At 40.0% G+C, this 24,351-nt stretch overlaps 1 protein-coding gene across 4 annotated transcripts in view; it reads left to right on the forward strand.

The window, feature by feature from the left end:
* csmd3b (CUB and Sushi multiple domains 3b) overlaps positions 1-24,351 on the forward strand; it is a 341,165-nt gene that overhangs the window by 201,869 nt on the left and 114,945 nt on the right. For all 4 annotated transcript variants that reach the window (XM_084380344.1, XM_084380345.1, XM_084380346.1 and 1 more), the window contains exons 7-9: positions 11,943-12,020; positions 16,431-16,518; positions 16,670-16,794. In XM_084380344.1, the coding sequence (XP_084236470.1) occupies positions 11,943-12,020; positions 16,431-16,518; positions 16,670-16,794 (291 nt within the window). The remainder of the gene's footprint in view (positions 1-11,942; positions 12,021-16,430; positions 16,519-16,669; positions 16,795-24,351) is intronic.

The raw sequence follows: 24,351 nt of genomic DNA on the forward strand, positions 1-24,351 counted from the left end.
GAGTTGATGTAATGTCTCACTGCGGGAACTGATGTAAGTTCATTTAATCCTTGTAGTCACAACATGTCTTTTGGGGAGTGTACCCGGGCTATGTGTCTCACCATGGGACCCTGGCTTACTAAAACATTCAGCTTGTGTCCTGTAGGTCTGCACTGTGGATTGTGGGCCAAGAAAACATTAGCTTGTATCCTGTAGGTCTGTGCTGTGGACTGTGGGCCAAAATGCCACAGGAGGATTTCCTAGAAATAGGCCACATGTTATCCAATTGTTGACATAGTTTGAATTAACTGTATTTATTTCTTTATATAATCACAAAAAAATGTTTTCAGACTTATGGTATCATTGCTGCAGCCTTTAAAATGCATAATATGAAAGCGGTCATATACTGTCAGTTACGGTGTCATTGTCACGCCTCAGACAATATCTTTACCATAAAGACATTGGATGTGCTTCAACTGTATTTTAACCATGAAAGCCAACAAACGTAAACAAAATGTAGATGGTCTGTCTTCAGCGTTGACCCTGTCAGCTACATCCATTTAAATGAGATAAAACCCTACAAATAGCAGCCATTCTGACATCCCCCTTGGAAGGGTTAGAGGGTCTTTGGCAGTAGTGGAGGTTGGGTGATGGGGTGGAAAAGTGACAAAGACAGCGATGACAGTAGAAGGACATAACAGGGAAACTAGTTTAAATGTCCCTCAGCCAGGATGATCATTTGTTGACAGAAAAGCCTGCAAACAATTCCCAGTAAAGTCATCGGGTGGATCCCTAATGTGACGGACAAATTAGAAGGATAATTGTCTTCCCCCTTGGTTCTTTGCTAAAAGGGTCATTACTGTAATTACCATTTGAGGCCTAAAGGCATTTAGACTAGAGCAACAATTCTGATTGTATTAGATATGGTAGACGTTTGATGTAAATTTGTTCAATCAAATATTTATAATATACTGGTCGTAGCTGGAGTCAAAGCAGCTTGTTTGGAAACTAAGAATGCAGGTTTTGAATCTGTGTACAGACGGGGGCGACCATGTTGTGGCAAAAGACTGACTGATGCTCAAATTTCCCTTAAGGAAAGCACTGAACCCAGCTGTTACATTACTATGTGTGGTGGCTTTGGTGCCAGCTTCCAGATGTGCCTGGGTGTAATACAGTATGGTCTCACCCTCCAGCAAACAGACGTCTAGGCTGCAGCTGCAAATGGGAATGTGTACTTGGTCATCTTGACTGTTAAACAAGAAAAAAAAAGAACATGAACAGCTCTCCCTGAAAGCTAGAAACCAGTGATTAATTTTGCAAAATAAATGAAATAAATAAAATAGTGAGTTTTTTACAGCCTCAGCAATAATATATGAGAACAAAAAACAAGAAAAACCTGATGTAATTAGTTATACCAAGAACTGGAGGACCAGCCATGGATACCTAACCAGTCAGTGAGTCATACATCATACTTTCAGTCAACCTATGTGTCACAGTCAGCTACCAGTCACCAATAAGCTACATTTAGGTTACAGCTCCTCCAGCTAGAAATACAGTTTATCAGTAAGTAATAAAAAAAAATTGAAGGTTGTTAAAACTGAATAAAAAATAGGGTTAAAATTGTGAATTAATTGCAATAAATTGACAGTTTGCTAAACACCTCCCCCAGATTGTGATTATCCCGCCAAATCTTAGCAAGCGCGACTACGCACAGCAGGCCTGTCAAGCTAAGGATATCCCCACATGCTGAAGTGGTGCGCACGAGGCTCTACCAAGAGCAGTGGTCCATATTGAGTTGGAGGGTCCACCTTTTTTTATCACTTTTCAGGAAACCAGAAACACACAAGAAAAAGATGAGGGCTACAGATTGCTCTTAGATAAACTGCAAACATTAGCATGCTCCTCTAATTAGCTTACCATTTGCAGTCGTAGCCTAGTGTTACTTGCAAGTTGAAGGAGCACATATACAGTTTATTTCATGACAGTCACTGACACTGGCAATGACATTTAAAGAGAAACTGAAAAGTATTTAAGCTAACCACTAAGCCGCCAAACACAGTTTTATGAGAATGAGATGAGTTTGAACTTACACTTTCCCGTCTCATGAAAATAAGATCGACTTTGGAACAGTCAGATACAAAATGCATATCAAATAATGTCAAATAGTGTGGATTTCTTAAGCCCCTTAATAATTCCTGAAAATGTACGTGAAATGATCCTAGAATGCCTTTCACAGACATAACCAAAGTAGGTTGAAAGCTGCTCTTGAACTACTTTGAGTACAGGTGTGGTTTTGGTCTCTTTTGAAAGGTGACACTCTGAAGTCTCTTCCCTGACAGTCAGAATCACAGTAAGTACTACATGGAATGAGTTATAGCAGTTTGAACACACTGAAATAAGACGTTTTTCTTCAGCCCCCCAAAGAATTATGCATAGATAAGCCTGCAGATGACCTATAGTTGGACCGTATTAGCTGTAAAAAACAGTGAAATCACACCTTGTTGAAGTTTAAATTTGATACTAATATCACACAAGTTAATACTTACACATGTTTTTTTAATATGTCCATTTTTTTAAATGTAATTTGCTACATGGTGTCCCAGTCATCCAATGACTTGATTGTAAGGGGCTGTGGAGAGTAGAGTGGGTGGGTTCCCCTCTCTACATGGACACTCGATTGCTGTTGTAGGCTTCGGACAGTGCGTAGAAGCTTTCATTTGGTCAGATGAGGTGTAAGTCGAAGGCTATGAGTGCAATCGCCAACATATTCCTGAAATTCGGAAACCAGAGTCACAAAGCAAAATAGGTGGAAGAGTTGGACAGATACAAACTTTTACATACCCACTTACTAACTGTAGCAGTTGCATACATGGCAACGGTTTATACTGAAAAGGCAGTGGCCTGTTGATGGGCTGGCAGTTTTTAATTAAATTTGAGTAAAGCCAAGTCCTTAAATAAGTGGAGGTAACAACAATCAGCTGATCATACCAGACATAACAATGAGTTAAAAAAAAAAGTCAAAATTCACATGAAATTAAGTGATTATGTATGATACATTATGAGGTGTCTTCAAATGCAGTTTCACGAGATAACCTCATACTGTACCTACATATCAATGAATGCCTACAGCCAATGAATCTAATTTAATAGTGTTTTATCTCTATCCGCAGTGCGCTTACTGAGCGAAATGTGCCTATAGCCATTGATTATCATTCTCCGTGTGTATTCATAACTCACTCATACAACATTTCCATCACACTAATTTCAATTCCAGTCCTAAAAAGAAAATCCCATTCTGTTAGCTAGACAGTCATGCAGTTTTTCAGCTGGAGCCTATTTGAACAAATTGCAGTGCACGCCATCACACACAGGAAACCAGCTTCATTCCTACAGTGTAATTGTCATTCACAAAGTCATCCAGTCAATCCACTTGTCAATCTGAATTTTACTACTGTTGCACTTACTGTAAGTAGCTCAGTTAACAGTGTCAGGCAAAAGCTTAGAGTGTCTAGTCAGTCAGCCAGTCAGTCAGCCATTTGTTCTGGCATTCAGCCAGTTAGCGGGTCAGTCAGCCAGCCATCTAGTCAATTGAATGGTTGCCAGTGGTTCCATTTACTGTACGAATTTTAGTCTGAACACTGAGAAATAATGTCTGGCTCTTATTAATTAACATTACCATTACAGAAAGTTGAGGCGAAGGGGGCAGAAAAAGTATGGGTGGAGAGATCCTGGCAACGCCGCAAAGTCAGAATGTCACAGTTTACCTAAAAACACATAGATTAAAAGCACAGAATGAACTCTGACCTCACTAGAGCCCCTGCGTCTAAATCTGTCAAATAGACTTAAAAAAATACGTGTGATCAGTATTCAGACCAAACAGGGAGGAGGGGAAGACTTTAAGTTGGCTAAGAGGATGTGATTCACAGTGAAAAATACAGGGTCGTCTGAGGATCTTTTTTACTGCATCACTGCTACTATATTCTCTCTCAAACATCAGAGGTTATTTCGTTTGGATAAATTACCAAGTAAAATTAAAGTAAGTTTAGCGTCATTATGATACCTTTAAATTGAAGGTCTTGTATCCTGGAACTGTAGGTGACTAATGGCCTCATCTACAGGTACAAGAAGTCCTCTTGGATATGAACTGTTCAAGTCTGTAATGTTTTAACTAAAAATGTTATATCAGCCTATGGTGATTACAGAACATTTAAACCCTTTCCATACTTTACTGATGTTGATTTACTTGGCATGCCGGGACCTCTCCTGATTTAGCACTTCCTGAAAGTAGACCTAGTGCTCTGGAGAACTTCCCCAGCATTTCACAGCATATTTTGTATTTTTCACACCTGAAAATCAAACATAAATCACACTGTACTAGCATGTTCATTTTCAGGGTTTTTGCAGTGGCAGATTCCAATCAGCCAAACAAATAGCAGGGATACCACACAACCTTTCATAACAATTTCACTGTTTTTGATGTACAGCCAACAAAACTGAAAGCTTTCAGATTTGAAATGATCCTCGGAAAAAACCTTTTGCACATCAAAACTCATTCCCTGTTGGCTCAACAAGTAGCTATTGGTAAGTTGCTAGGTTCATCCTTCAGAGAGAAATGCGACCTTGTTCAGTTTTCATGTTCTTTCATCAAGCTGGTAAAAAAAAAAAAAAAAAAAGCCAGGTTAGTCTGATATAACAAAGACTAACGGAGCAGTTCAGAGACAGAGACAGCTGTTGGTGGCGCCTTCAGTCCGAGCATCAAGCAACAAAAAGGAGGATGACACCATACAGTATGTAAAAGGCTCTGCTGGATAAAGATGATCTGATTAAATATATATTTTTTTTTTCTTGTATTCCTTTTTATTACATTATTAATCACCATTAATTAATCAGGCTGTATTGTTATGGTAAAACACGGGAGACTATCTTGCTTTGAGCCTGCAGGCAAGATCTATCAGAGGTGTTCAAACTGAATTAGGTTTGTTTAAACCGTGATGTAACTCATCCAGGAAGAGGAAACATGATGAAACCATCCCTGTGGCAGAATGGAGGGAGTGGTTTGGCTGACTGCTCTCGCTGACCTTCAGTGGTCATCCTGTTTGAATTCTCGGTAGCGCCTCTAAATCAATAGGCTCTTTCAGCATCCAAAATTTGAAATGTTTAGAAAGCATTTTTTTTCTCCAACATCAGCATAATGAAAATGTCACACCTATCTTCTGATGGCTGCATGTCAGTGGGATCTTGACCCTGACCCTCACCTGTGACTGTTTTTATAATGAACCATTCACAGAAAATAGGAACAATGCAGCACTTTGTAGCAGCCTTCCTCTTGAATGCGAATGAAAGCTTAACACTAAAAAGATCTGCAAAGATACTGTAGTCATTCATTCGGCCTCTTACAGTTATCCTGTCTGCCCCCTTGTGGCTAATATGAGATGTGCTGTTGTCGATGGATGACAAACATGAACCACGATTGTTAAGTTACACCCCTTCCCCTTATGAATATAGTGTATGCAGGGAGATTTTGCATCTGTGATTCTGCTTCCATGCTCAGACACTGTGTGCTGCAATAATTACATTGTAGTTTACATACTGTGTTATCACTGAAAGATGAGATAAAGACACAGTGCTCCTTCCCTCTATAATTTACCATTGTTTACTCATTCTTTATGGCTGTACGGTTTGACTCTGTCCAAGTACAACAGGTTAAAAAAAAATCTTATGCATGGATGGGGTTTAACAAATGCTGAATTAGTTTTCTCTCCACACGCTTCCCTGCATGGTACTCTGTTCTAATGCCCAACCCTACACCCTCAACACCTGGCTGTGAATGTGTGTGTTTTCCGCTTGTGTGTGACTGTCCGCGTTCCTGTGGGCATACAGAAGTAGGCCTATGTGCACACATCTCTGTGTGTCTGAACTCACTTTCATCACTGCTGGTGTGTCTTCTGCTCTTTAGTGTGTGTGTGTGTGTGTGTGTGTGTCTGTCTATTTTAACTTGATGAATCTATCAATATCTGTGCTTATTTGTATATGTAATGAGTGAGTGCTGCTGGGTGTGTGTGTTTGTTGTCTATTCGTGTGTCAGGTATGAACAATCTGTTTCCCTCCCTGCGGCAGAATCCACCAATCACATCCCTCCATCATCTCTCTTCATTACGTATTCATGAGTCTCTGTGTCTGCAGGGCTGTGATTGGCTCTTAATGAACAACTGACGGCATTATCAGTCAGCCAGTGCTATGGCAACAAAATAAGTCAGTCAGTACAAAAGAAACACCAGTCAACCACTGGTACGGAGCCATTATTCAACCCGAGCAGTGAGACAGTACGCCCCTCGGGGAGGTTGACATATTGGATACTGTCGACTGCATGGTACCTTTGATATGACGCTCATATTGTCTTGAACCTGCGCATGACCAAGCCTGCACATCATGAAATGCCCTGGATGATTACAGCCAAGGAATAAGAGAGCATTTAGCACATGTGGAATACACCATTAAGGTTTTGTGTAAATATATCCCCAAGTCCTTTTCCTTGTCAACCCTGGCATACAAACCATTACTCAAACTGAGTACAGAGTTGCTGTAGGCCTCCAGGGGTTCATATGAGCTCATAAATCTATGAACTACCCCTTTATCATCTTTTATATTATTTTGGAGCTTGCATTTCACCAGTGCTGGCTTTTATTGTTGACTCCCCCTTCTTTCTGCTGTTGCCACAGTACATCAAAAGGGTCGTTAGCAGTGGGATCATTACAGTAAGTGTAGCAGTGAATGTACTTGGTTGAATTAATGCAGCTAGTTTGCATAGACACAATCTGGTGAGGCTGTGTGATTGCTGGTCTATGGTTACAAAATAGCTCATCAAATGCGGAGGATGTCTACAGTTCTGACAAGTGTCCTCACCCACTTAGTACACTCACTAATTGAATATATTAAAACTGTGATTAACACAATGTAGGCAGAGGTATTTATCGAGTCCTGTAGCCTACCCAGTCATTAATATTCACTACATCAAGAGCTCATTTTTATTAGTTCTGGAGATGTACAATAGATTTTACGTCACCTGAATTAATTAGTTTGTTGAATGCAAAGCTATATAACCAAAAATCCAGTAAGCTTAGCCTAGCATCATCACTGTAAACACAAAGAAGCAGTTAGGGGCTGCTCCCACCGAGAAAGATAACTCAACTTTCAACTTTAAATGGATATTTTTTTAAAGCTTTCTAACTGCAGTGGATGGCCGAGTCCACATCAACGACAGTCACTCACAATATCGTTGGGAACACTTTCAGAGCAATTGATGAACAAGGGAAACACTAGCAGCCAATCAGAATCCATCTGAGTTTACTGGGACATCTAATAGACATTAGACAACAGGCATTCAGGAAACACTTTTTAGATGGTCTGCTCTTGTAACTCAGTCTTACACTTATTTAACGTAATATAAGGCTGCAAAGTGAAACTTAAAACAATGTATTTTACCAGAGTCAAACTGCCAAATGGTCTTTGGTGCTTGTGGGATCTCTGAAGTTTGTATTGTCTTTACGAATGTCCTCCTTGATGTCACCAGTGTAATTGATGTCGACCCTCACAAAAGGTTGAATAGAATTTGTCTTCAAAAGACATACTCTTGTAACAGAGTGCTGGATTCTTCTAACTCCTCTTGTCATTGAAGAATTACCTGAAACCATCCTTCTGGTATTATTTTTGTATCTCTGTACGACATATAGCAGTAACAGGTTATTTATAAACTTTTCTTAAGTTGGCGACACAGCAAGAGCGTGCAGTGCATCCTTGGCGCCAGTATTTACAGAACATTATCGTTCATCTGGCAAGGATTGCTTTAGTATTCTAACTTAAAAGCAATTACCTCCCATAAATGTTACCTGCTAATAGAATATATCCGGGCAGCGTGAACGGCTTCATTCATGATTTGTCAGTCGGCAACTGCATTCAATCTTGACCATCTCCTTGACTTAAATTTTTCCGATTTGAACTAATCCAAACCAAACTTTAGGTTTGATCTATCCAGATAATCTAGTGGTAACAGCTTAGTTTAACCCCATATAACATTTACAGTATAAGTAGTATAGAGACAATAGGTAAATGGGAAAGTACATACAGGAACATTGTCGGTGTTTAGTAATGTACAGTACTTGTCAACAACTATCAGACATTTATTATATTTGACTTTATTTAAACTTGGAAATCATACATCCACAACAACAACAACAACAACAAATGTGTTTACTATTGACATTTATTATGTTTTTACACTACAGGATGATTTGTAGTGGTTTACAAATACATTAATACAACAAAACACTAATGTCTGTGTACTACTGCAGTGTGTTATAAACCATTTATTAAATATGTATGTACTGCTTATAAATGCTAAATAGGGTGAGCCAAAGTAAAAAGTAGCTGAATCTTAAAATAAGACAGCTATGTATGTCATGAACTGATTTTCTGAATCCTCCCATCATATTTTAGTTCTTAGACTAGACCATGTGTTGCCATAGACAGCAGTAACAGCAGTAGATATTTGCCTTCCCATGTGGGAACATTAAAACACCGGTGAGTGGCATCAAGCCCAAAAGCTGGTGGGTTCAATCAAAGTGCGTGATGCCTGTCTGCTCAAATCACCTCCTTAGAGAATGCTTCACTACAAGTTTTAGGAAATGTGAAATCCAGATAGAATTAAGGTGAACAAGCAAGTCTGACTAAAGCGAGTGAGTCACTGAGCTGGATCCTTTCTTGGGTTACAGAGTAGCTCCAGCTTTTGGTTATAAATTTTGAAAGAGAATAGATTTTAGTTTTGGGTTGAAAAGTACAGTATCAAGTCTGCATCAGGCTCAAGGAGATGCTCTTGTCAAAGAATACGGTTGTATCATTACACTTGGTTTTGCCGAAGTGTCTGTTCTCTTACATTATTCAACTTTAGTTCACTTCTCAGTTATGCTGTTGCTACTGAAATATAGATAATATAGAAGTAAATATATTTAAGGTCATAAATATGGTTTACTTAAATGCTGATGCTCTTCCATCTGTTGTTTGCTGTAAAGCTGCTGCTTGTAGGCTAGAATATTAACATGGGCATATTTAACTTTGATGCATATTCACACAGGACATGTTTTATGATGCATATTAACAGGGGCTTTATACTGTGAATGAATTTGCACAGGCAATAACAAATTTGACTTTTAACTATTTTTGGCTCAGAATCCCTGATTTGGCTGCCTAACAGGAGGGAAATACATTTCAAACCTGATTGTCTTTTGATCGAAATTAGAGCTTCCCCTCATTGTTGAAAATATCAAGAGTCTGTTGATCATCAAAGTTCTTAATTTAAGACAACTGGGACAGTTTCAAATACGTGTTTAATCTGAAGCCAGTGGCACAATTGAAAGTATATATTGTTTCTCACCCCTTTTTGTTTTGTTTTGCCGTCGGCATATGACGTTTTTCTGCCCACAAGTGAAAACAAGACATGCCAATGTCAGAGGGACCGAAGGCTTTATGTGTCCATCAGGTCTGCAATGCAGCGAGATGGAAAATGTATTCACGCCTTTCATAGTTTCTTGTGAGCTATATTTTCAAATACAGCTGTCTGTAGTTGTTCCAAATTGTTTGTGAACATAAGCACACAAGCAGGGGGTGTTGGGTATGAATCTCTGCTCGTGAATATTATAAATGAAATGCATTGAAAGATACTTTTCATCTAAGAGAGTGCAGATACTGTGTCAGATATCAAGCATATCCCCCCTCATTTTGAATAGCTATGACAACAGTGTCAGGAATAATAAATTCATTCTTTGTGTAGGTGGATTTCTGTGGAATTAGATAATGTGTTTTTGCATTTGGTTTATATGGGTACTGTGCTTAGAGTCAGCCATAAACAGCTCTGGTACATGAGTTGCTGGAAGCAAACTTATTAATGGGAAATATATGACATAAATTATTTTCAGATGTAAGGGAAATTCATATTTGTTCCTGATTCCTTTGAGTCATTGATGCAGAAGCTTTTCCAACTTGAAAAACAGCATGCAACTACCACCATTTTAAAAGTCTCATGACCGGGAGGTGTCCTTTAAAATCACAAATCCTGTGAGTTTTTATTACCTCCACTGAGGAGGTTGTGTTTTTGCCTGTGTGCGTTCATTTGTTGGTTGGTTGGTTTGTCAGCAGGATTACACAGAGCCCTCTGAAGGGATTTCCATGAAACTTGGAAAGACGTTGGGTCTCAGCCCAGAATAGACCCTATTAACTTTTCGTGCAGATCCACATAAAAGGATGGATCCAGGAATTTTTTTGACAGTGCGAGATATTTTTTTTGTTTTTTTGGATATTTTCGTCAATTTCTCTTGTGCACATCCATTTGGTAATACAGAGGCGAAATCTATACCCTTAAACAATCATTTAAAAACCCTACATGGAATCAATAAGAAACATATACAGTACAACGTGTTTAGATAAGACGTGTTTTAGAGGCTATTTTACGAATACAGGTGCACCTCGAGATTCGTGTGTGTGCGCCTTGGACACTAACAGTTTAAAAACCACTGCGGTACATCACTAATGCTGTGGCTATATAGTATATTTGAACAAAAGCAATCTACCTGTTCAATGAATGTCTATTCACCCAATTTTACTTGATTAATTAAGCACACAGTAACACATTAGTCATTCAAAATTGAGTATTATAGAGTGAGAGTCTGTACTTACACACATGCAGTTGAAACCACATTAAATCATCATGCTGGTAAGTTAACTAAATAATGCATGAATGCAGCTAATGTTTAGCCACTCTGCATTAGATTAATCGTAAGCACATGAATCGATTTCAGCATTTTCAGTAGAGCGCCTCTAACATATGAGCATGTATGTTGCAACATTAGGATAATTGTTGGCATAAAACACACATGATGTAATTTACAATGTCAAATATAATGTTATTGATGTGTGTGCTTATAGCCACTGTATAACATTAGGATAATTGTAGCACATTAACTCATCTGCCATTTGTCACCATTCAGTGGGTTAGTCAGGTCATTATGAAAACGACGTCTGTCAGCCACTTTATCAGACATTCATTAAAGTGATTTGTCACCGTACTTTGTCGTTCAGGACAAGATATATTTGTGTTTATGTTTTCATTATTTAGGTTGTTTCTGCATTCATTTGTTTTGCGGAGTAGGGCAGAAAAAATCAAATCTGGAGGCAGTCAAATTGAGATTACCCTCAGGGCGTTTTGTTTTGTTTTCATTACGATTGCACGGATTCAAATACAGCTCTCACCCACTCACTTTGTCTTTCGTACATGCTGCCCTATAGAAACGTACAGGGCACAACATTGCTGACCCTGTAATGACATGAAGTCACCCAATGGTAGAAAACAGAGCACATGCTGACAAAGATCCTTCCGTCAAGTTGTCCGCTCTTGTCTTTGATTTACTCTGATTAAAGGAACCATTTATTTTCTAACGTGCCATTATCTGAATGCTTTGATTACCGAGCTGCATCATTGTCATTTTGATTAAAGCTGCAATTTCCTTTACCAGCTTTTGTTCAGAATATGACGGGGCTTCCAACAAAACACCTCGACATCTGATGTATGTGTCTGAGTGACAGAGAGAGAGAGAAAGATTAAGCTTCTTATGAACAAATGGTGCTATTATAGAAATCTTTTACTTTCCTACTTTCTGTCCTCTGTCTGCTTATTTCTTTCTCTTTTTGTCTCTCTCCGGCTCTCTCGCTATCTGTGTCCACCATTTTTGAGATTTACTTTGCCTTTGTGACTTTCTTTTCGACTGTGCTCTTCTCTCTCTCAGCACTGTGAGGGAGAAGAATCTGCCATTATTTTTAAATTCCTTCGCTAGGTCTCATTCCCTCCCCCCCACACTTTTTATCCGATCTGTTCTCTGATTTTTCTTCTCTTTTCTGTATTCTGTTCTCCTCCGCAGTGAAGCGATCAGTAGATTTTAAATCGCGGGGCGTTAAATTATTCCCTGGCAAAGACTCCAGCAACAAGTTTTCAATATGTGAGTTCACATCTTAATGTCACTATGGCTAATGAACTAACGTGTGATGGCTTGATTTGGCTTGGACTGGCTTTGTTTTTAGGTTTGTTTGTTGTTTTGATTTTGTCTCCTTAAAAGGCTGTTAGTTTTAACACACTTGTGCCTCTGTTTATTGACAGCACGGACCCATGTTGTGTTGTCTTTTTAGACAACATGTGCTTCCATCGATTCACAGAAACATAATGCCAAATTTTGTGACTGACACAAATGTGTTGAAAATGTGACAGCCTTTATAAGAGCATGCTTTTGCATTCCGCTCGCCTGCTGTGTTTTTGTTTTTTGATGTTTTGTGTACGTGTTTTCGTCATGGTGTTTCGGTTTATGCATGCTCCTTCATGGCTTGCTTTGATATATTTAATCATGGCTTGCTCTGATAAGCTTAATCATGGTTTGTTTTTGGCTTGCTTTGGGCTTGTTCAGGGTATGTGAATCAGTTGTTGTAATATTGTTTACCCCTCTCCTCTCCTCTCCTCTCCTCTCCTCTCCTCTCCTCTCCTCTCCTAAACCACATTTTTGTCGACCTCAAAACACAGGTCACATCTACAGTTAAGCTTTGGTGTACGATGATCTATAACCTCTCACAGATTTTTTTAATTTTTTTTATTCCAAACTCTTTTCACAGTATTAAAACCCACCTTTAAAAAAGTTATCTGCTAATTTTCTGCTCCCCCCTTGGAACTACCACAGCTTTCTTGAACTGTGTGAAATCGCAAATTGGAAGAATAAGTCACTTTGGAAACTCTTTAATAACACCCAGAAGTGAAATTTTAAAATATGAGGGTGCATAAGTCACTTGACGCATGGTAATGTAAAAATGGCCACATGAATATTAGTTAATTCCTTTTCAAAACCTTTCCAACACTCTGACAATGTGAGAACATACACCAAAAGCGTGAAAAAGAAAAAGAACAGTACCTTTATATACTGAAATTTCGCTTACTAAAGCTGTCAGTACCCACTTAAACCTGACATGCTTTACAGTTATTTTACATCCAATTTCTTCCTCATTTCTTTTTATTCTCTTTATTAAACCTCCTCTGCTCTCTCTCAGTCTCTATAACACATATAAAAGCACATACGTTTTTCCAACTACTTCAAACACAAACAAAGAGTGTACACAGACAGACATTTGCACAACCATTGTTTCATACCCATGCATAAATACTTAACATGCATGTGCACATATTTACATCCCAAGGACATATGTAAACACTTAGACACATGCATCTATGCAAGGGCACACACACTATCACACACACACACACACACACACAGATAAGTACTGTATATCTTTCTTGTCTCTTTTGTTGTTTGGTTTGCACGTTTGCTAATGATGCATTTTTGAACTCTTCTGATTTATCCGCTTGTTTTCCTTATTTGCTTGTCCACTTTGTGTGTGTGTGTTTGTGTGTGTGTGTGAATCTCTTAAATATTGATGAGCTGATCTAAGCACGATGCACAACCCATCGCAGATTCTCGTTTGCTGACAGGTTGGAGAGTCATGGTTGAGGTTTGATCCTACAGATGTGAATTTGTATGTTAATTAGCCTGGCTCTGATTGGTTCAGATGTTAATGTGCTCTGCTCTGACTGCTCTTCAGTGAAGCAAAAAAACCTGCGTGTCCATGCCTCTGTACCTGTTTATGTTTCAGTGTGCGTGTTTATGTATTTGTGCATGTATGTATATGTGTGTACGTATGTGACTTTGTTGGGTTTCTGTGTGTGTGTGACTGTGGACACACAGTACTGATACTGTAACCAGTCCCTCTGTTCTGGTGTTAATAGTCCAGATGGTCAAATTAGCCGCTCCAACAAAGCAACAAACTATCTACTCTAACAGATACACACACATACACACACCAACCACCTGCTGGGTCTGTTGATAAGGACTCAACATGTACATGCATGTTCGCCGGACAGCCCGGACAGGCTGTGTGTGTGTGTGTGTGTGTGTGTGTGTGTTTATGTGTGTGTGTGAAAGTAGATACGGCCTTGAGTTTTCGGGCTTGTTCATTTGTTTAAGATAAGATAAAATTCATTTTTCATCAACATTTGTTTTGCAACCAGTGCCACATAAAAACACATAAAAAAATTACTTAATAAAAAAACAGCATACTTTCAGGGCATGTTTTTAGCTTTTGTTTCAAAACAATAAACAGCACATTATTTAAACATTAAAAACTTTAAAAAAATAAAAAAAAGTAGTATAAAGCGCTTGTGGCTCTGGATGAAGCGGCATGTAATCTGATACATACCCCCATTGCATGGTTGGTAATGTATGCAGCAGGTTTTTAAACTTTCCATAATGAGCCCATCAGTGTTATAGGAGTTCGATGCTAGACCAGTGGACTGCTATTCAAAACCTGTTGCCTACATTACCCACAATGCAACATATCCATGATTTATAGGATCACATGCAACTTCCTCTGGAACCACAAAATACTTTATACTACTTTTTTCACATATGCAATAACACTCCAGAAGAACCGTAGAGACACTTTAATGTGTAAAATTGGTGTCGTTACCCTTCAAACATTTATTATTTTATTCAACTGACTCAGCAACTCATTTCTGTTTCCTTCCCCTTTTTCTTTCTATTAGTGAAATTATATTTCTGAGCTGTGTCCAGTCCAAAAAGACCTCTTTTAGATGAGGTGAACATTGACGTATTGCAGCAGCAAAAAATAACATGACGGTTAGGTGAAAATAAGTTTCAAATGATTGGGTGATAAGAATATAGTTCTCTTTATTCAAAACCCATTATAATAATATAAACTGAATTATTCTCCTCCGCAATCAAAGATAATTTAGTCAGACTAATGAAATAGGTGATTTACTGCTGCATTGTCCTCCAGTTTCTGCTTAAGAAATAAGCTGGAATATTACACCGAAATGCATGATTAGCTGTGTTTCTCTCTCATTTGATTACCAGTCGTATGCATCTGAAAATCCAACCAAGAGTAATATCCTACTCACACCACACATCAGGACAGGATGAATGATTGAAAAAGACAGAGTGGCCTAATTTTATTTCATTGGTGTGAACGAAAGATGAAGAGAACACAAGGATTATTGAAATACTTTTACTCTCACCCTGATGTCATTAAGGAATACGAGAGATTCCCGACACGTGGGGTCTTAAATTGAGTAAAAAATAGGTCAATGGACTCCAGCTCATTAAGACACCGTATTATTACTAATACTTTTGTTGTGCAGAAACAGCTCTGGGTCACGTAATGAATCCTTCTCGGTGCTAGAGAAACCACAGTTTTAATGTACGGTGTGGTCTGAATTTGAAAAGTTGTGAAATGGAAAGCTTCTGAATTGGAAGAGAGTTTTTTGGGTTTCTTTCACTAACTGTACCTGACAGCTATTTTTCTTTGGCTCTCCCTGAAGGTCTTTTTGGTTTTTTTTTGTTTTGCCTTTTCTCTCTTTGCTCAAACATGCTTACACACACTGCCCGTTGCTCAAAGTTAACCCAGCAGCTAAGTCTCTTGAAAGTTTTAAAACTTTTAAACAGGAGAGAGAGAGAGAGAGAGAGGGAGGGAGAGAATCGACTCTGAATGGCTGAGGCTTATGGAAATAAAAATTCTACACAGGAGTGTGTTTTGAGGAAAGCCAGTGAAATACAGCTGAGGGGTTATTTTATATGGAAAAGGAGTCAGGGGAGACCGAGTGACAGGGAAAGATTAAGAAGTCAAACAAGCAAGACAGAAAGAAATGAAAAAGTAGTAAAGAGGCTACATACATTTACTGTTAACAGCAGTACTGTAATTAGTGACAGAGTAGAGATGCATCATGTCAGCTTTGTGTTTGTTGTGATGTCGCAGTCTCACAGTGTTTGTACAGTTCTGTCTGTTGTCTCTGCTCTGCCACCGTGATGTTTGGAGTGCTGCTGTCAAGATTAGCTGTTTCTGTTTCTGTGGGAATGAAGATGGTATCTGGAGTGCCGTGTCTTTCCCTGTCTGCGTACCCAACTGTCTAACCCATCCTTCGCTTTGTCTCCTGGTTTCTCCTTCCACCTGTTTCCTGCTGACTCAAAGTGGCGAAGCAGGCAGGCTTCCAAAACAGAAAGTCGAGAGCTGGAAATTACCTGTGAAGCCTTGTGCTGAACACTATCAACAGGATGACAGTTTTAGAGCCATGTCAGGGTGCAGTGGAGCATTTCTGTGCTACGGATTTGGCTCCAAAGTTTACCTAAAAATTTCTAAACATACTTAATCTTAATATTCTCAACACATGAAACCCAAAACCAGTCTTCTGCATCTATGAATTGCTGTCTATAAACAGAGAGTCTTTACTGTAAGCCTCATCTGTGGCTCATTCTAACCCATCTGCCCCTGGCTCTCCACCTGTCTGTCTCTCTGTGTAGTAAATGAAGGTGGTGTGAGACAGGCGTCTAACTCCTGTCCTGACCCGGGAGAGCCGGAGAATGGAAAACGCCATGGCGGTGACTTCAGGTACATTATTTGCACGCACAAACATGCACACGCAAACTCTAAAGGCATTCAGCTGCACACAATACGTGTCTGCACATACAATAGCGAGAAAATAAATACATTTCCATTCCTATTCATACCTCTGTGTTTGATTACGTGTGTTTGTGTGCAGCATTGGCAGCGTGGTGCAGTTCAGTTGTGGAGAAGACTATGTTCTGCAGGGAAGTAAAACCATCAGCTGCCAGCGAGTGGCTGAAGTCTTTGCAGCCTGGAGTGACCACAGACCGGTCTGCAAAGGTAAGAAAGAGCTCTCAGCGCACATCTGCACACGCATACAGTACTGACACCACAGTAGAAGATGCAGATGGAGAAAGAGGCAGTCACCACAGATGTAATGAAGGTAAGAAAACACTCAAGCACAACTCCCTTATGCACACTGCCTCAAAATGTTGCCAGCGTGTTGCCTTGGCCTCTTCTCAGCATGAGTTTGTGTTGATCGGGGCTGAGTTTGTAGTGGAAAAAATCCCAATTCAAATTGAAGCCCCTGGCTATGAAGTTATGAAACAAAACACTCCATAATCCAATGTTTGGAGTGTAGCGCCTCACTAACATGCTTCGGTTGTATGCTTTCATCAAGGGAGTTATGATAGCGATTGTCGAAAACCTAAAATTACACCCTGTATCATCAAAGTGCACACAAAGTATAATTTACAATTTTGAAAGTGACACTACCACATTAACGTGCCAAAAGTGACTACAGTTTTCAGTGTTTCATTTACTGAGGCCGATGTACATAAGTTGTGTTCAGATAATTAACACATTTCAGACATTCATTCGTCGGCTTCCTGTACTTGCTCTGGTTTCACGTCTGCCACTTTTTAGTCTCAGACCGACAACACATACACACATGTGCCCGCATGCACATGCACAGAGGGAGTGATACAGAGAGAAAGAGAGGGAGAGAGGGCGTCTGTCATGTTAAATGCCAAAGTCGTTTGTCATGTCTCCCTTCACTAGGCTTCAGACTGTGGCTCGAGACACATACTTTAACATAAAAACCAATATTCACTGGGTGAGAGAGAGAGAGAGCAAGAACGAGAGCGAGCCACTCTAACACCCACAGTAACTAATAATCACTGAGATATAGAACAGCAAAGGAGGAAAAAGTAGGGACAGAGAAAGTGAGGGCAGGCGAACAGAAGAAGGAGATGGAGGGAGGTGGAGAAAATCTGAAAAATGTCACACCTACTCTTTCTGCTTAAATTATAGCCTCCGTGAAAGTAAAGCTCACTACATCCATCACAAGACATTAGCATATGAACGCCAGCTAGTGAAAACCAGATTTAAAGTTTAACTCATAGACAGAAACTTTAGCCATATCTGGATGGTGTGAGACATATTGCTTCCTTCTTTTGGCTCTTTACTACCGGGAGGTCAAAGTGCAAGGCCAGACGCAGGGTAGAACCCTTGCAGTCTGTAGGGATCCAATATCTTGTCCAGGAACACCTGAGCAGATCAAGACCTCTCTTGGCCTCCTGACACAAGCCATAGTCCAACCACTATCCTCAGGTTTCTCTTGTGAACCAGACACATGAGGGGACTGACCTTCATTAAGCCTTTTTTGTTAGCCTGACAGCACACATCCTTGTAAGGGGGCAGGGTATATAACCTAGCCAATGCAGTAAGGATATGGCTGTGTCGCTAGGGCTGTGACTGGTCCCTGCCAATCAACCTTATTATCCAACTCATTATCAGAGATATTATAGTGCTGATACCCTTTGATTGGCTCTTTAAGATTGTTAATGGCTGTTAGGGATTCATCATCACTAAACGCCTTATAATGAGCAATCAAAGATAGCTACTGACATTAAGCCAATCAAGCCTTGCATTTACCTATCATGTGATGATGGGCTAAGCCCTCCCTAAAGGGAGACTGACAATGACATTAAAAGTTGCTGATGTTGTCCCTGAGGCAGTGAATGCTTGAAAAGAATGACCTCCATCACCGGGAAACCGAGCCATCAGACGGCAGTCAGCAGGGATCTTTGAAGGGAAAGTATGTGGGCCGGCTGAGACACATTCATTGAGCTGAAGTAGCAGCTGAGTAGCAGGTGTGCATTGTTAAAGCTCTGCTGAATTTAAAACACAGTCGCTAGTATTCCCAGCACGAGCAACTGTTCAGTGAGCAACTTTTTTGACAAAGCCGTGACAAAGTGCACCATCCTGCGCCACGGTTGTTGCTAAGTAACTAGTGATTCTGTGCTAGTTGATCTTTGTTATTTTAAGCATCTCACAATGGAGGGCACTGTTACTCCAGCGTGGTCCCCTAGTACATGCTTCACAAACTCAAAAAGAACCTGTTAGAAGAAACCTTAGGACTATTCATGAGTTCATGTCATGATCTCTGAAACAACTACCACAAATGTTATTAGATTATCAATAAATCATGTTTTTTTAGACAACGATACTAGTGGGACAGAAGATGCTATTTTTTCTGCTTACTACTGTATCGTTGCTATGCAGTAGATCCCTGCCCTACTTCTGTGAAACAGAAAGACATCCATCTTCGAAACCATAAATCCCTGGATAAACACACTGAGGTTGCTTGAAGGACAAGATACATGTAACAGTGGAATCAAATCTTTTTGACAACAAATGCTGAGGCTTTATTTGAGCTATATGCCAGGATCACTCACAAGTGAAAACAGAAAATAAAACCCACAGTAGTATGCAACTGTAAACATTGCACATATGAAATAGGGTGTTTTGGTGGTGGTGGCTTAGCTGAAAGCATAGAGAGGAGTATACAGACTACTCCTCTATTTTTAAACCTATTCACAAAAATCTGTCTCCCCCAAGGGACAAAAAGCCAATATTGAAATTCTGAAAATAAAGATGCCTCGCAGGCAAGTGAGGACGGCTAGTCTAAAGCTAATAGACTGTGAGAAGAACCAGCTTTGCTTTAGTGTAGAAGTGATCATACATATAATAAGTTTTATATTCTAATATCTTTGGCAGGCTCTCTCTTTTACCAGTCAGCAGCAAGGATATGATATTGGTGTCCTGGCATCCAATCAAGAAGTGTAGGGATTTTCTAGGCATCTGGCACATCTGGCTCTTTAACGCTGAAAGCAATGGCATGTGTGACCAATTCATTATTGCAATTGTAGCAAGCTCAAGGTTGGCAAAGACAGAGCAATCTCTAAGGGGAGCTAGAGCAAGACTACATTGTTAGGAGGATACTGTAGTATCAGCAGGTAGGGTTAGGCGCTTCAGTAAAGGCCAGTCACGTTGGCTCATCCTGTCTTCTGTGTAAGCAGCTGCCTATGATAACATAGCACCCAAAACCACGTTTAATGTTTTAAAGTTACCGTTTTACAGAGACATTGATCAGGAGGTCATGCAGAATGATGAAAACAATGTTTCTTTAAAGGGACAGAGATCTCTGTCCGACCGCAGTAAGTTATAGTACAGTAACATGTTTCTAGTATCATTGCTGGTCGTCTGCACTTCTGTTTACTAAAGAGCATACTCCAAATGATTTTCACTGTGTAAACATGGAAATTGTGCGGCCTACCACTCCATTGTGTAGAAAAACACAGGAGGTTGAGTACCTATTTTGATGGGAAAATTTAATTAAGGCACCCACAGTGTTTGAAGAGCTCGGCTGAGCTGGTGGAAATGCCAGTGCAATTTCATTCCAAAATATGTCGGCCAACAAAAAAAAATTGTGCCGCATCTGCATAAACACCACCCGATCTGCACCACTCCATCCACCCTGGCATAAGGCCGTTCATTTTAAGCCACGAAATTTCCAAACAGCCGCAAGAGCCTCTGTGCCTCTGAGCCTCTGTTTGCACCTCCACCAGCTTTGCCGATGCATGAAAATAAATACAATTTTGGAATGAGTTCAACAGGTAAACTCGTGCGCGAGAGCAAAAACAGCCCGTGGTTGTGTTCGATAAATGTACATTTGATCTTCAGTGAGAAAACATTGTGTTCTCTAAAGTGCAGTGTCCTCATTCAGCCTACTTAGTTTCATCCTGGTGAACAAAACTGGAATGAGAGAAAGGCTGTGTCTAGCTAAACACAGCTCAGATTTGACCTTTACATCCAGACCAGCCAATAGCTAAAGTGGAAACTCATGAATAACATTGAGAGAGAGGCAATCTGTCGGGAAGCATCAAGCCAGAGGACTTATTAAAGGGTCACTTCTGTCAAAACACTTAAATACAGCTAAATGCGTCTGTTGGAACATTAAAGGGAAAATAAAGTGAATGTGTCTTGAAAATCTGCCCTTTATGTCACAACAGTGAACCAACAGAAAGAGACGGATGAAGCTGGAAAAAAAAAAATGAGAAAGAGAGAGAGACGGGGACAGAGTGCTCATCACTTTATTAGCTACAATTAAACAATTACCAACTAAATAAAAATAAACTACAAAAACAACCATCAAATCGCAATGTCCTTCTGTCCACTCCTACATCACTTTATGATAGAGACAGAGAGAGAGAGAGATAGACAGAGAGAGAGAGACACACAGAGAGAGAGAAAGAGAGAGAGAGACAGAGAGAGTCCATGTGGCACCTTGATTAATGGACAGATGGCAAGGCCACTGAGCCAACTCTCTTTGTGTGTGTGTGTGTGTGTGTCTGTGTGTGTGTGTGTGTGTGTGTGTGTGTGTGTGTGTGTGTGTGTGTGTGTGTGTTTGTGTGTGTGTGTGTGTGTGTGTGTGTGTGTGTGTGAACTCCAGGGGAGCTCAGTTGATCTGCGTGAATATACTGACTTAACGAAAGGTTGCTGCATGTCAACCTGATACAAACGCACACACGCACACACACACATACACAGTGTGTGGACTTCTAAAGGAAAGTTAGAAAGGGAGAGAAACTGAGAGAACGGACACTGTACAACCACCACATTAAAGGACTGTCTCTCTGTAGGTGTGTGTGCGTGTGTGTGTGTGTGTGCCCATTAAAGCTCTAACCAGAGCGAGGGCCATTGGAACGCAGCGTGCCAGCTTAATGGTGTCATCAATCATTCTCCGTGTCCATTGGTCAGTCTATCTGCTCCTGTAGGCAGTCTGTGAAAACAGCCAGTTCGGCCTTACTGCAGAAGCTGCTGATCTCTAATCTGACTCAACACTGTGATTTAACATTCAGTGTGGACACATGAACTTTTATAAAAAAAAAAAAAAAGTTTTTTGAAGTGTATTTGACTCGTATGTAGGTTTTCAAACATTGTCATATTCATCCAAACTCAAATTTGTTGCTGCCATAAAAAACTGTCAAACACAATCTAGCAAAGGTGTACCTGTGATTAAAAATGAACATAACCTGACATGTAATATTTGTATCCCAGTTATTGACACAAAACAGAAGATACCCTCCTAACCCTGTCCATCAAAATGAGGATTTGAAGCTTTCATTTAATCTTGAGCTGTCTAGTTGGATACACATCATCCTTCTCGAGGTTACTTTAATAAGAAACTTCCTTTTATGGAGATGCTCCTTAAATATTTAATATACTTTAATCATGTAGTTCCTTTTGATGAAGAAATTGCCATCACGGGGAGGTTAACCAATTTTAAAAAACCACGTTATACTTTGCTTGTAGGCGTTTTGTAATGGACTGGTAGATTATAAACAAGGTCCCCAAGGCCCACCAATGATTGAGTCATGAGTTTTATAAGCTCAGAAAATACTACAGTCTATCCACTGATAGCTGGAATGTCTTCCCACAGGATAATGCTTATTTAGAAGATGAAATTAGCCAAACTAGCAGTAATGTACTGGTAAAAGTCTACAATAATAATTAAGCTTTGATGGCATCCACAAATTCAGTACTGTAGCTTCCAAACCAGCACTAGGACCAAAGATATATTGGTACAAAGAGGACACGGCTGGTCCGGTCGCATGCCATTTCCAAATATGACCATAAATTGTGTACTTTTGGAAACTGACCCATATGATTCGATTTTGTTTTCTATTCGCTTTACCTCTCCCACAATTTTCCCTATGCTCTCTGGTTAGGGTGCAGGGTCAGACTTGCAATCTGGAACTGGTAGGGGTTAAATGTCCTTGGTGTGCCTCAGCAGGAATTGCTGTATGGATGATTGAACTTTAGGCCTCCACTGGGGGGGGACGACTCACTAACTGCAAAGGCCATCATGCTGAGACTGCAGCAAAGTTTCAGACCTCGAGTCAACCAGTCAAAGCCTTGTGAAACTCAACAGCAATGAAATTCAGAAAAAAAAACATGTCTTCCAGCAACCTTCCCAGTGCTTATTGGGTGCGTCAGTTATGCTCTGAAGCCATAAAACAAAACTTTGGAGAACTGTGAGCAAGGGCATTGGAGCTACAGTATAGGATTTGGCAATGTAATCCTAGCCTGAAACATAATTTAATTTTGGTCTGCATCCCGACGGTTGTGATGTATGCTTGTTTGTGTGTGTGTGTGTGTGTGTGTGTGTGTGTGTGTGTGTGTGTGTGTGTGTTTGAGTGAGAGAGAGAGAGAGAGAGAAAGCAAGAATCCTGAGGGAATCCAGTTGATCTGAATACATAAACTCAAAAGAGGATGTGTTGTTACACTCGCGCACAAACACACCACACACAAACGCACATTGAGTCATTGCGGTTCCTGTCGAAAGCATTCAGTTAATCTCGCTTATGATTCCAACAATATGCTTTTAGTAGCAGAAAGGCCTCATCAACATTTTTAATTTGATCTGGAATTCATTATCACTTCAATGATAGTGTGGCCCTTTTGGCTTCAAGCCCTCCATACTGTGTGCCAGTATAAATAATGATGAGAGGGAGAAAGAGGTACAGACATAGAGACGGAGCTGCGCAGACTGACAGACAGACAGACAGAGAGGCTGTCAAACGAGTGACAGCCATTATGAAAGTACTCTAAAGTCTTAAAGCTGCACACTATGTTTATAGTACTAACAGTGGATCAAATGACTATTTGAAATGTAGCAAGTGTCACTGTTAGTGACAAAGCTACAGAGAACTGGCACCCAACTGTGCTTCTCCACGGACTGTTTTAGTTTTCCGTCCCGCAAACTCAGCTCTCATCAGCCTCAATTTTCTGTAAATAAACCCCCTGCGTGCTACTGTACCTGCCCAGCACCAAACTGAAGACAGGCAATTTGAGCAACTTTTCAGTAAACACAGTGGGGTATTAAGCAGCTGAAGACCCATGGGTGATTCTTTACACATGATGGAAACCAAAACACAGCTAAAAGACTGGGGAATGTTGTAATTTTATGCATCAGGCTGCGAGAGAAAAAAGCACCAAATGAATGCTAAAGTGAGCTGGATGGGTAAATAGGCAATTGTCTGCCAACACTATAGGCAAGGTACATACAATACAACAAGTCAGTGTTGTGTTTTTGCTGTAGGATGGGTGCAATAGCTAAATTGAACAACTCAAGTGTAGTTTAATCTATAACAACACATCGATTTCTATAAAGCGATGTTTTATATATAAAATCTTCACCAGCAAACTTGAACTTGTAAAGTAGTGTTGTACAATTATATAATAACATGAAATGGAAATTCCCATGCAAGTCCTATAAAATTGTACCTACAGTAGTAGTTCTTGAGTAAATACTAAGCTCTGCTGAAACCTGATAAGGAGGCCATTCATTTGAATCACGTGTGCCGGGGGCAGGGCGGGCCCAGGATCAGGATTGAAAAACACTACTGTCACAATCCACCCCTGATGAATGAAACATACAGCAGACACGAGCAGAAAAGGAGTGGAAGAAAAATAGAGGGAAAGAGAGATGGACGGACTCTTAATAACAAATGATAGAGTGTAATGTAAATCCTGAACTCCATACAATGG

Source organism: Pagrus pagrus, assembly GCF_965226575.1.
Source record: "Pagrus pagrus genome assembly, chromosome: 17".
Classification (NCBI taxonomy): Eukaryota; Metazoa; Chordata; class Actinopteri; order Spariformes; family Sparidae; genus Pagrus; species Pagrus pagrus.